This window comes from Sinohyriopsis cumingii, chromosome 12, assembly GCF_028554795.1.
Source record: "Sinohyriopsis cumingii isolate HCF-2022 chromosome 12, ASM2855479v2, whole genome shotgun sequence".
NCBI classification, from domain to species: domain Eukaryota; kingdom Metazoa; phylum Mollusca; class Bivalvia; order Unionida; family Unionidae; genus Sinohyriopsis; species Sinohyriopsis cumingii.
The window spans coordinates 38,500,628-38,515,731 of record NC_142972.1 but is presented as its reverse complement, the minus strand read 5'-3'; the positions used below and the strand labels follow the sequence as shown (position 1 = coordinate 38,515,731).

General features: G+C 32.9%; 1 protein-coding gene across 1 annotated transcript in view; it reads right to left on the bottom strand.

Annotated features, from left to right (window-relative positions):
• The window catches only part of LOC149786283 (uncharacterized), a 68,183-nt gene extending 55,248 nt beyond the window's left edge, over positions 1-12,935 (bottom strand). Inside the window, exons 1-3 of the mRNA XM_089975920.1 lie at positions 12,851-12,935; positions 3,645-3,801; positions 652-749 (exon numbers count right to left, since the gene is read on the bottom strand). Coding sequence (XP_089832046.1) covers positions 652-749; positions 3,645-3,801; positions 12,851-12,935 — 340 coding nt within the window. The remainder of the gene's footprint in view (positions 1-651; positions 750-3,644; positions 3,802-12,850) is intronic.
• Between the last annotated feature and the right edge of the window lie 2,169 nt (positions 12,936-15,104).

Sequence of the window (15,104 nt, the reverse complement as noted above, 5' to 3'; positions counted from 1 at the left end):
TTGATTACGTTAATTTTATTCAAGTTCGTTAACTTATTGGTGGAGCCTTCAATGTTTTTCAATCACTCTTTGGTATAGCTGATTAAGTTTTGAAGAAAAAAAAATCATTTCTGATTTATTTAATAAACGTTATATTCATATCCTATGGGAGTGTTTTATGTACCAGTCTAAAGCTTAGTGTAGGTTTATTATAATTTGCTTCATTTAACCAACTAAAACTCATGCATATTTCGCTGAAATTTGTTTTATAGAACTGCTATTAACTTCTGTATAAAATGTCTAACTTAGTGCCTAAACCCATTATTGTATAAGAAGGACACATTTGCTACCACCAGGAGCACGTTCCAAATATTTTTTCTACGTGAAACTGCTTTGTCTGCATTCATGAATTGTTTCCCTCGTTTCACGTTGCTATTTATAAAACGCATACATGAGACAAGCACCTTACCAGAGGGTACATACCTTTGATTGTGTAGAATTTATGAAAATGTGTTGTGCACTGCGAAATCAAGTACACCAACTAGTTTTTATTGTTATGTCTACATAAAATTAATCGGTGACCTGATCCTTATATTATCTATTATGGCTTGTTTTATATAACAATATCAAATTCGAGTCTTTCATCAGAAAGGCCGAAAATAGTTACTTTACCTATCCTCCAGTTTGTATATATCGCAGGTGTACCATCATTCCAAATCCAGTTGACTCCATCATATATTAAGCCTATAAAATAATAACCTGGTCCACTGCTGCAAAAGAATAACGGGTATATTAGCAAGAAAGCATTTATGTCTAGTCATCGGTTTGATCATTTTGGGTTTTTCGTAGCAAGTCGTGTCCTTTCTACTATTTATATTAGTTTTGGTAAACGCGCACACAAATAAATAAATATATATATATATATATATATATATATATATATATATATATATATATATATATATATATATATATATATATATATTGAGAGAGTAATAAACAGTCTTTGGTGGCATTTTGTATGCACACATTTAATGGTCAGTATGTGCGGGTAGCATAAATAAACATTATCAAGCCATCCTGCCCATGCATTGGATATAGTAATACAATAAATGAATATTGATACTGGGTCTGGATAACGTAAACCTGAACATCGGGGCTTTGCAAAATCTATACCATATTGTGGCAAGTGCTTACAAGCGACACTACAATTATAGTTCTACAGCAGTTAAATACTGGAGTAACAACCTGCGGAGATCAGATTGGTTTATTTCTTCAACAAGGCAGTAAGGGATTTCAAGATAATAATAATAATAATAATAATAATGATAATAATAATTTTAAAAAATAACACAAACAATAATGTGGACTTAGCAAACCGCTTAATCTTTAGAAGCTCTAAGCGCTTTAAAGTGTTAGACAATAAAAAATCATGCACAATAACAAGATTGCAAGATAAGCGACATAACAAAAACACGCTGCCAAAATTTAAGAAAATAATCATTATTAAGTCTTTATGCCTGTTCTTGAAGTCAAAATAGGTGAGCTTTAAGAGGCTCTTGAATGAGATCACAGTGTCCTTGCGTCTAAGATCTAAGGACAATTTGTTCCAAGTAACTGGGCCCGGGTATGCACAAAGACTTCGAGTTAATAGTGAGAGCAACGAGAATAGGAGTGTCTGAACATAAGTATCTAGCTTGCGTACATATGTATATTGCACTGGAGCCAGTGAACGAAATGTAGAATAATGAACAAATGTTGTTTGATTTTGGATTGAGTGGCATCCAGTCAAGCTTACAGAGCAAGAAGGAGGTGTACTCAGTTCTTCGTACTCTAAGTATAATCCGAGCTGCCAGATTTTATAAATGTTTTATAGTTTCCGTAGTAGATACTGAGACGAACGAGGTGGAAGTGAATTACAATCGTCACGTCTTAAAATGCTAAGGAACACACATGTTTTAATACGTCAAACAAAAGAGAATTGCGAATGGAGTTGATGCGTCGTAGCTCACGATGTGCAGCTTTGCATATGTTCAATACATGTTGGTTTAAAGAGAACGCACTTTCAAGAGTGACACCTATGTTTCATATTGACTGCGTTAATTTAATTTTGATCAAAATATCAGGATATTTCTGGTATGTATTTGAGAGACATAATATCAAATTAAGAGATATATTAAAACAGTCTGTTTCGACTCTTCAAGACAATATTACAAAAGCTGTTTGAAACAGCTTGGTCAAACGAGGTTATGCCAGTGAAATCAAAGAAGAAAATGCTATTAAAACTTATGAAATCAATGAAAACGAAAATGGTGAGATACCTGTAATCAAAACTGCAATGGGAAAGCGACTAAACATAGATCAGAAAGAAAGATCAAAGTCTTCAAAATGTGCTTATGGTTTCAATACATGCTATTTATTTTTTGGAAGATGTAAATAACGTTTAATCCTGAATTACCCTTTTCTTTATTTTTATCTTTGCAACTGTAAACGACAGGTCTAGTATCGCTAAAATAAACACAATTACATATTCAGCTAATATTGTAACAATCCACAGCCGAACTAAAATCCAGTTTATTTCACTGTCATTGATGACATAAACAACGCCGTCACTTTTCTCGGATGATGCATATAAATAGCTGGTAATATTGTTACGTGTTTAGGCTATCTTAAACAGCAAAAATGGGAAAGTTAAAACAAGCTATACAAAACTTAACAAATAATTTGTTTCCCTGTAAAAACGATGCAAAAATGAGGAAAAGAACTTACGGTTTTAAGAATCAAATCCAAAAAGAACCAAAGAATATTCCAAGAATTATTAAATTAGAAGTCCTAGTAATAAAATGGTCTAATGAAAATTGAGTTCGAGTCCCGACGAAAATCCAAAATGGAAGGCGATGACGTATAATGTAGCCTTTATAAGAATGATGTGTCAACAGTTCTTTGTTATACCACTGAGGATAGTATTCCGGAGTTTTAATTTCCGAATAAAATTGAAAGAAATGGTCTTTGTCCAAGAATTCTGTATGAACACTCAAATATTTCCAGGAAAACGAATTAATCTTTTAGAATCAAATTTTTTAAAATAAACTTTAAAATGTAACTCCAAACTGGCCACAACAAAACGAACATCTTGACATCAAGTGTTTAAACGCCCAATTGACTAAATTCTCTATATACATCGGTATAAAACCTGAATGCTGCGTAAAACAGATCTCTAGATGATGGTCAACCGTCCGTTAAAACCAGAATTTCTACAACATCGTAGAAACTATATACAACTAAAGTCAGGTAGTCCCAGTCAGCATCGATTTCACTATTATCAATCAAACATTATGAATGAATTTAAAAAAGAAATTGTTTACTTGATTCTCAATCAAGGTCAGGAATTAGGTCAGCAAAAAGATACAAAGTTCTATTTTAGGTGTTTTCGACAAAACAGTCAAGTCAAACTAATTTCTAGAAAATATCAAATTCCAGTAAACAAAATACATTACATTAACATATAATAATTTTTAAAAAACTTACAGACAATTAAATTAAATGAAATATAAATTAAATCAGATATACATAACAATATTTTTTTCTACTTTGTTCGATTTCAACATAAATGTTGTAAGAGCGGACGCACAATAGTTTCAATGTTTTATCATAATATTACTTACATGAGTAACGAATACACAAAATTATTTTCTTCAACAGTCTTTGCTGTAGTTAAGGAACCTCCATTACTCTGACAAAAACTCTCCCACGAATTTTTGTCCGAATAATAATAATTCACGAACGTCTTATAAAGTGCTCCATTCCATTCATTCCAGCCATCTACAGAGAGAAAATAATAATAATTCTTACTAAGCATGTATCGCTGATTTTTAAAGTCAACATATTGACATTAAAATGGATGGAATGCGCGAGATTGGACTGCTTTTATGTGCAAGTATTAATACTGACTTTATCCAAAAATAATAACTATAAATATTATTTACTCGTGAAAAATAGAATACTCACAGCGGCAAAAGACATAAAAAGACAAATAACACTAGGAAATAAAAGAGTAGTACCTCAAGTGCATTTTATACACTGCATATACAATTTGTGACGAGATATTAATCACACAGCAAAATGTATTATTATTATTATTATTATTATTATTATTATTAAATGATATAATTTATAATCTTAGTGTTGGTAACTTTCGTGCTTTAATTTGTTGGTCGCTAGTATTTTTACCAAGCAGGTGTGTGGGTGAAAGAAAACACCTAAGTATGATACAGCTGTAAAACGTCTGGAGACTTAATGTTCAGTGTTTCAGCGCTAAATAATGCATGATTCGTGTGATTTAAAGAGATATAAATGAGATGCATTGGTTTATGCAGAGTTATGTACAAAAGATTCCCAATCAAAATTACACATTGTAATGAGTGAAAAATTCGTATTATGAGTGCTTATAAAAACAAACTCTTAAGCGATTAGGATTGTGAATTAGGTTCTTGTGGCCTAGAAATCAAAATGGTAATTTCTTTGGGTTTATTTTCATTCACAAACATTTGGTGCTTTCTAGAAAATGGTGTACATGGCTCTGAAATATAAATAATTTTATAATTACAGAATCATTACAAAATACTAAGGAAAAATATTAGAAACCAAAAACTTAAAGCACGAAAAATACCAGAATTAAAGTTTATAAATGGAGCATTAATTTAATAATAATAATAATAATAATACATTTTCTTGTGTGATTCATCTCTCGTCACAAAATGTATATGCAGTTTAAAAATGCACTTGATGTAATACACTTTTATAGATTATTACTGATTACACATTACATTAAGAACGCCTGAAAGTGATTATTTTTGTGAAACCAAGTTCATGCACGAATCTATGTAAGGCAAGAATTATTGAACTGAATTATCAAAACTCGAACGTTTAACATGATTAAATGTTTCAACATATATCTGAAATCAGCTTTTCTGTTCAGCTATACGATGTCTAGGTTGGATCGGACAATGTTCTATCCGATAACACGGCATTACATGAGATAGGTCTGATTAAGTAGACTTTTAGTATAAATTCCTAAACATTCAATATATTAAACAATTTCATCAAATGTAACTCATACCAATAATAACATATTACATTTCAAATACCTATGCAGCTGAAGACTGTCAGTAAACTGGAATGTTTTCTCAGAAGACCCGTCTGTATTGTGACGGTTCAGAGGGATTATTACTAGTATATGCTTGAAATCAGTCAGAGACCTCGTTATTAATGGTCAGCTCCACTCCAACTGCCAAATGTCGGAGCTTTGTGCGTGTCACAAAGAATGTTCAAAAGTCAGTATTTCCAAATCGCCAGGACTTAAATATTGGCACCACGTGCAATCGTGCGTGTTACAAAGAATGTTCAAAAGTCGGTATTTCCAAATCGCCAAGACTAAAATTTAGGCACCACGTGCAATCGCGGTAATCAAATGCACCAACTGTTCTGTCCGTATAGAAAAACCAAAAGTATGTTCGTTCATACAATTCCTTAAGAGTTCAAACAAATGTGCAAAAAGAGAAGACAATTAAACGATATTACTCAGATTGTATTCATACGAAAGACGTTTACCTGACAATGTATGCAACTTTTGCTTTATGCTGTGTATGGTCATAGTAATATAATGACGCCTTGCACATACACCGTAGAAGAAATATTCAGGGGATTAGAATGATACCTGCAGATGCAAACTGTACTGTTTACCGAAAGATTTTACAGTAAATAAACAAACTTAAAACAAATAAGAAACAATCGATAGAAACTGCCGTGATGATCGTGTCGTGTTGTCAGAAGGAAGTAAGCAGGTATTTCGTTATCTCAGTTTTGTTTGTTCTCCCTCCCTTGTATCATTGAGAATAAAATTAAGCAGAAAACTTAGTGTCGTTTATTTGCTACAAAGAACGATGACGAATATAATACTTGTGTTATTGCACCATGGCGCCACTTGGAGGAACCTAACAAACAAAAACAGCGTCCCCGTGATGTTACCAATCCTCATTACTTGGTCTGTCTAGTACTCTTCAAACGATTCAGCTGAAACAATAATTGGTAGACGAATTAAAAGTATGCCAATAAAACTTTCTTACCACGCAAAGACTGATGAGGTTTATTTAAACATTTTGATGTACGCTGTGAAAATGACACGTTGATGACAATAGTCTCAATGTAAGTACGAACATACTAAATCGAAGAAAAATCAAAATTATAAAACAGTGAAAAGGTTCAAAACCAAAAGTATGGATAATGCAGAATAGTACTTGGAGCGAGTAATAGAAGTATAAGTGTGTTTTAAAATAAGCGGAAATATATACAAATGTGAAGGAATATGTGTTAGATGTATTAAGAGATAGCCTGAAAATGCGATTTACTGTATATATTTGTTGATAACCAGTGGCAAATCAGGATATGGGTATTACACAGGAGATATGAGAGTGTAATTCGACAGAAATCAAACAGACTACTAATTTTCATTTTTAACAGAATAATGTTAAAAATGACATATAGATGCCGAAAAGGAATCAGCGATTAAAAATAACATATAGATGCCGAAAAGGAATCAGCGATTGGAGTCAGTGAAGACGTTACAACAGTTTACAAACCATTACGTGAAGGTGTTGAAAGAGAAATCCTCTGTAACTCCTTTAAGGGTTTACGACTGAAAAGATCTTACCAAGTTAAAAATGAATCAAAAAATCAAATCCGTGAACTGAAAGTGATTTTTAAAAGCAAAACATTATTTATAAAAACGGATTAAATGTACAAATTACGCAAGGGAGCGAGAAAATGAATGATCAATGAATTCACCATTGATAACCAGTGGCAAACACGCGTTACTCACATGGAAGCGAATCAAATAAAACCAGGGCATATAAAGAAGATCTCAAAAAGAAATGATTAAATATTAAATTTATGAAACGAGTTATGTTAAGCTTTTGCGGGCCTTCTCTGTTTGTCGCATAGTTTTATTATCATGGAAATTGTTGAGAGAGAAAGAAGAAGGAATAATACCTTTCATCTGACTCTAAAGCTGCAGTTCTACAATCAATAACATTTAACGGTAGTTTTTTTTCACAAATTATAAATTAAAGAGGCGGTGTCCATCCGAATATATACATCCTTTTACGCGGACAAAATCAATTTTCAACACAAAATGTCCAATGCGTACAATCTCTCATAAGTTGATACCGGTTAGGGAAGACCATCCATATTAATAATTAGTTACGCTACTAAATCATTCTATTGTTGCGATATTCATGTGAAAGGATCATTACTGGGTGAAGAAATTACCAGATTTACTGTATATATTTGTGGCCGGAAGTTTGCATTATTTAATTTGGAACAACAGACATAGAATACGTAAACGTGAAGAAATGTTATCTAGAGTCGGATTGCATCACACAAGAAACATTAGCTTATTTTAGATATTTGTCAGCTTAATAATGGTGTGGTTGGACACAGTTTTTTAAGCTGAATTCCGGCTATGCTTGCATTCTATTTTGAGCGGAGGTGAGTTCATTTATTTCAGTGAGTTAACATTTAAACCACGCTTGTATGAAGGACGGATTCCATGATACAGGTATACCTACCACACACGAACCACACCCGCTATCAACTGACCACCTCCATTTGTTTTATTTGTTGTTTTTTGTTCTTGTCTTAGGTTTTTATTGGGTTTTTACACCATTTTGCAGAGCATGACATGCTAAACATGACGTACCGAGCTCCTTAGGGTAAATTGGCCATGTTCAGACACACGTGACCATTGATTTTCTAATTCCATTTCGGGAATCGATCCGAAAAATGCCAGCCAAAATGTTAATAGTTATGTTAGAAAAAAAAGTTCCAGAAGAAGGATTTTGGAAAGTTTTCCCAGTATCGCAGCCAATCACTAAAGAGAATACTGCGTAAGAATTTCAGGAGCTTATTTTGACCACGCTGAATCACAAAAGGTGATATGTGAACATGTTGTAATATCAAAAATAAGAAACTGCACAAACTACAGGTAAAGTGCACTGAATATGTGATCAATAAAAATACGCACGATGTGAAAACAAGAAAAGCAACTGACAAATATGGTGCATTAAAAAAAAAACATTTAAAGAGACGAGATGTAATAAACTACAGATGGATTGAAAAAATAAATGTATAATAGGAACATTAAGGATCTGTTAGAAAAGAAAAACGACCAACTCAACTTCTGCTTCCCCAAATAAAAAAGCATTTGTGGCAGAAATGTTTAAGAGAACGTTAAAGACTAGAGTGTGTTGGTATTTTGCCAATAGTGAACAGAAAATGGGTTGACATTTTGACATTCATCTAGGTTCGATTGGCATATGACCCCAAGTGAAGGAAGGGAAGAAGAAAGCATAAAAATTACAGATTATTCTATTCGATTATTTCACAGCTGAATCAAGTGGAAAATCAACAGTAGTCAAACAGCTACTAATTTTCAAAGAGCCACCTTTCTAACTTAACCGACGAAATGTTTACGTCATGAAAGTAATTTTAGTGCAATGTTACGTAACAACTGACTCATATCGATATTCAACATTGGTGAAACAACTGCGATTTCAAAATTCGAAACAACATTGCAACATGCCATTCTTTTCTAACTTGATCGACGAAATGTTTGTGGTCATGAAACTATCTTTAGGCAATCCGATATTGTACGAAATTCAAGACGCAAGAATATAGATATAGTATGTTTCACTAACAAGAGTGATCTATATACGACAAACAAGATGAAATAAACATAGCTGAAAAGATGTTCAGAACAAACGGAATTGACAAAAGTAGGTACTTATGCAATATAAAGGGTATGATGAATCTTGTAATACTTGCTAACAAGCTGAAAACAGTATGTCATTAAAATAAATTTAGGAAGCAGTATACACAGCCATCACCAATAGGACTCAGGAAAATGCTTAGTTTCTCAATTACAGTAAGCTTCCATAATGTGAAAGAATGGTAACAAAGCGTAATACAGAACATTGGAAAATAAAGGAGTTAAAATATGCACATACCAAATAATTTCTTTTATTGCCAATCAACGAATTATTAATGTAATCAAACTATACAGAAGTCCCTAGCTGGCTCGTAAAAGACATCAAAGCTGGAATTATTAGAAATAAAACTGACGAATATGAGGTCGATTTTCACTACTTTTAAAACGAAGCTGAAAAGCTAACACATTATAAAATGACTAGAAGTTAATATTGAGGACCGTAAACCTTATGAGTTCAATAAGAGGACTATAAGCTGATATAGAGGACCTTGAAGGTCATCAATGACAACGACAATATAACAAACTAATAAAGGTGGCATTCAACGTAATACATGGCAATGAAGGACTACAAAACTAATATAGGGGACGTCATACATAACAATGAAAAGACTTCTAGCTGATATCGGGGACCTTGAACGTCATAAATAGCAACTCCTACAAGCATGATATCCTTTAAACTTCTTTCAAATTCAGTTAGAAAGGTACACCACCCATTTATACAACTAATCAAAGATATATGCCTTTCCATGGACATAATTGTAGCTATGAATAACGTTAATGCATTCATAAATCCATCTGCCACAAAACATTCTACTGAAATAATCATATTCAGTTCCTTTAATATTTACACATCTTGGATGACCTTACACAGTTTGTAGATATGCTGATTTTGAAGAGAGATGTTTTCATTTGACGTATTAGAATAAATGAAACTACACAAATATATTCTACAATCACTGCGTTTGAAATGTGACAAAGGCATCAAAGAACAATCTTACAGAGGAAATCCACAATAATATACAAAAACAGGAGATGTAAAGAGCATGTAATACATGAGAATAAGCACGTATAAAAAAGCAGGAACTGACAAGATTAGGAAAACAATTCAGTAGAGAATTGCATTAAATGAAGAAATAATATATAAAAAGTGACTACGTATTGTATAAGTAAAATCTGATTTCATAGTAAAATGTTGAGTTTTATTAATGTTTTAGTAAATGTTAATACTTTTATCATATGTAAGAGGACTTACTGTTATATGCAGATACTATATTGCTTTTCTACGCCAAACAGAAACTTTATAGGACTTCAGTTAATTGTAACAGATTATACTGCTGATGCGTTCTCAGTTCGGGATACCTGATCTAATGCAAAGTTTTCAGGTTCAAAAGCAAAACTGTACATAACTTTATCCTGTCCTGTAACTCAGTTTAATGCACAGTCGTCCAGTTGTAATACTTAAACAAAATGTAGGGAAAATAAAGTACATAGCGACAGTCAAATCCTTATATTTACACAATATGTAGCAATACAATATTACATTTGAACTTTGTTTAATGCACAGTCCAGTCCTTATATTTAAACGGTATGTAACGAAACAAAGTACATCCAAATTCAGCTTTTTTAAAAATATGTACCATTAAACACTTTTATCAATGATGACTCTACAAAAGGATACAATCAATTTATAACATTATATTTTGGACAAATGAGTTAACTTGTGACGGATTTCTCAGTTAAGAGAAATGTGGTTATTCACGAGTGCGGAAGCACAATATATATCATATATCATATAGTCTTTGTCGTCATTATCTCATACTGCTAAAATTAATAGAGCTGTTAACTTTAGCACATCAATATAACAACTCATAGAAGACATTATGTCCAAACTTCAACAGCAAATTAATAACGATTAGTATGTTTGGATGCAACAATAATTTTCAGAAATATATTTACTCAAGGTTAAAACCAACCATCAGATGTATGTGTGTACGTGTGCGTGTGTGTGAGTGTATGTAATTAGGATTTTTAACGTGTCTTCACCAATTTTTCAGTCATATCGCTATGATATCTGCAGTGTGGCAGTTTGTAGCAATGTCTAACACTGGGGCGTCTCACCCAGGCACATTATCCTGACATCAGGCAGACTAGACCTAACACTAAGCTCTTAATCCTGAGCGCCAAGCTATGCACCTGTTAGTACAATTTGTATAAGTCTTCGGTATGACTCGGCCGGGGTACGAATCCGCGACCTCCCACATCTGAGGAGGACGCTCTAACCACGATAAGATACGAAGTTTCAAAAGATGTAAAGGAAGATAAAGTGAGTAAACATTATGCAGACAAGAAGGCATAAGATAAGAACTGGTGTTACTGTTGCAACTACGATTTCTATGGTGCAACCCGCGTAACTTGTCGCTGAAATATTCTGCATACAGCATAAATGCGGGACACAATACTAAAATTGGATGTTCAAATTGCACACTCAGTACACATTTCTCCTAGAGCGGTAACACATGACATATTTAATCTTGTCAAAGAAAATATAGATAATGACATAAATAATAATTATACTGATCGGTTGCTGTTCACCTTCGAACAAAAATACCAGCTCCATTAATGCCAAAACCAGTAGAGTAGCCGCAGTGTTTATCACGTTCGACTTTAATCTTATTAAACACTGAAACGAAGTATGTGCGACAGTATCAAAATTAATAGTGTTACAGCATTAGGTGAAACAGTGTTCATGTTGATTTTGTCATCCCTGTCATTGTGGCTATAGAAACTATTGTTATACATTGTTTCCTGAATATTGTCAAAGTTACTATATTTTGAACGTTATTTTGTACCATACACCTTTAGAACTTTTAAGGTCATTTTGGAAAATATCCTATTTTCTCATGATGACTGATCTAAGTATTCCTGGAGAATTTTCATCTGGTCGTCAAGACGCGTATTTTCATATCTAAAATGCTATTAAAATCAGCTTCATTATTAATTGTTTCTAACCTTGTGATTTCCACAGGCTAAAGCTCAGCCTCTGCGTTCGAACACCTATGCTCTGCTATTTCATCTATGACTTTATGTTAATTTAAAGACAGCATTATGTAAAAGTCACGTTTTGGTTGTTTGATATATATACTGAGGATAGGTAAAAATAGCCCCCTAGAAAACCAGTTGAGTCCTCTGGGTCTCCGTCTAGTTTGCAAACTTCAATTGATAGAACATTGAACAATGTCAAACTGGTGTTTGATTTCATGCTTGATTTGTGTTCTTGCATAAATCTAAATCGCGTATTGCGAATTATTCTCGAATACTTGTTAGGTCACTCTCATTTCCTGTACTTTTTATGTATTTATGCATTCATGCCGTTGCTTTCGGTTTCTTTGCACATCATTTGCATTTATTCATTAACAAAAGTTTCTAAATAACGAAAAATTCTGCAAAACTCATGAAACCTGTCTTTTACTTTCCTGCAAATAGGTCTTAGCTTGAATGCGAGTATTATTTTCCAAAGTTTCCACCTTTTGCTCATCAGGATAGGTCTTGACATCCCTATGGATGCATTTCTTGAGGGAGTAAATTATTATGAGCTGTCTGAGGTTATAGTTATCTTTATGAACCTTCTTGTTTCAGCACCAGCCATCATATATATTTTATTTTCTCTTGCAAAGTCTACATAAGTTTATTCAGTTTCTTTTCTACAATTCCTAAACCTCTGTCGATATGCCTCAGTCACCCTTCGATATATATTCTTTACCTATATCATAATCAGCACCTCTTCTACCAACTGTGAAATGTAAATATCATGCGTTCTGCAAATAAGTACAGTTAGTAATAATATATCATGGTATGTTCTCATGACCACTGCATGTTTTCGGCAATCGTCTGAAAGTGACGAAAGTATTTATCAGCTTCTTTTTACTACATTCTGATATTTCTGATAATATCAAAATATGAACCTGTGAATAATTTGGGATGGGTTTTCCGGCTGCCAGTTCAAAATCAATTTAATTAAAATGAAAATTCCATTTCTTCTATCTGTACCTGCATTTCTATCTCCTATACTTGTTTTCACAATCTGCATCTCCCGATATGTTTTCCTGTCTCTCAATGTTTGTTTCGTTCTCATCTCTCATCAAGTATTTCCTGACTTGTATTGTCTCTGCCTCTCGCTTCCCTCTCTCTCACCATTTATATTTCCCTGACTTGTATTGTCTCTGCCTCTCGCTTCCCTCTCTCTCAGCAATTGCATTTACCTCACATTTTCCGCTTTCTAAATTTGCAGTTTTGTCATTTCTTTCTGAAGCCGGAGCCTTTTAAATTCCTGTTCTTGAGGTTACAACTGTAATACCTTTAAATTCCGATCAAATCTCGGGGCAGACTTACTAATCAAACTCACAACGCTGCCATCAGATACTTTCCTGTACAACCAAATAATGAACCCAAAATTCTTTATCTCTTGATTTTTGTAGGTGAGTTTACGTCTGAAATATAGTATAGTTTTCATCAAACTTACTTTGAGTAACGCGAATATTCACTGTTCACACACACACATACACACACACAGATATATATATATATATATATATATATATATATATATATATATATATATATATATATATATATATATATATATATATATATATATATATATATTCTTTAGAATAATGCTTGATAATAATAAGCACAAATAATATTTAATACAAAAATTACTATAATACAGGTTAGAGAATTTTTAAATTGATTTTCGTCTCTGGATGATGGTATCTGCTTAATTTTTATATGTATGCACGTGTCGAATTTCAAACATTTTATGGTCCGCACGACTGATAGAAACATTCCTCTGAATAAAAAGAACTGCTCCTCGTGTGTTGACTATAACGAAACAAAGGATTAATCAACATCAAGAACATGTAACCATCTTTAGTTAATGGGTCAAAATGCGTTATTGGTAATACTGACAGTTGCAATAAAAAACTACACAATAAAAATTAAACAGTTAATTATGCCGCTTTAAAGTATTATCATTTTGTTTGCACACAGACACATAATAACGACGTTATACGATATATATATATATATATATATATATATATATATATATATATATATATATATATATATATATATATATATTTCCTCGGGTAGTGGAAGCCAGAATATCATTGTGTGTTCATATAATATTACATAGACAAATCCGATACGTCTACATTTCTTCCAGTCTATTTATGATTGTCCTCATTCCCACAGTGTGAATTTTATCGGTTTATCATCCGCGTACCAATACTATGCAATCATAACTGTCCCGTAAAAGGTGATACCTAACGTTTGCACCTGTGCCTAAAATTATAGGCAAATTAAAGTATTATTGATGTATAAGCTACACAAAACTGTAGTTAAATTATACCTGTATCGGCCGTACATCATTCGTCGGCAGATCATGGTGTACTTTTTCTGCTTCAAACCACAAAGAGAATGAACAGTGTAAACCATGGTTTGCCTTTGAAAGATATAGTGGCAAATCCATGTCCATAACTCGGTTGTACACCGATGGGAGCACGTTATACACAAGTATCTACCGTATTGCTACGTCTGTTGTCATGTCAATTAATCCTTTTCGAACATGATACATTTGCTTGCTTTTATAAATATAATGAAAACTAATACCTAGTCAATTTATACAAAGCCTTTCCTGTATTATATCTAAATGATCTCTTTGCGAGATGTATACTTGTGACACTCTTTAGAGAGAGGAAAAGAGATCTTAAGGAAGAACTTGAAAGACCAAGCAAATTATGTGTTACACGATCAGGCGAAAATATGTCATGTATGTTATTAAGTGACCATTACGCTTTAGAAGGTTTTAGAACATATATAGGATGGAACAGCTGAAAATGGTTGCAGACAAAAATTACACACGGCAGAAACAGATACACTAAATATTAACTTGGTTTTATAGACGATTTTAAATCAATCAATGTAATGTACAGTGTACATTACAATCATCTAGTCTGAGTGGTTTTCAGAATAGCATGTCGTGTAGGACACCAAACGAATCTGTCTCTACGCATTAAGACTGAACACTGTAAATTTTGTTCCTAATCAGAGTCCTTACATTGTTATATCATAATTAGTAAATAGTCAAATTTACCTGGACTAGCTAATACAATAATCTGATTTGTGTATTTCTAATTATGTGAAATTCAATATATTTCACTCACATTCAGCATAACTGAGTAATCGTAGCATTACATATTTTTCATGCAATACGCATCTTTGTTGGTAGCTTCTGGTC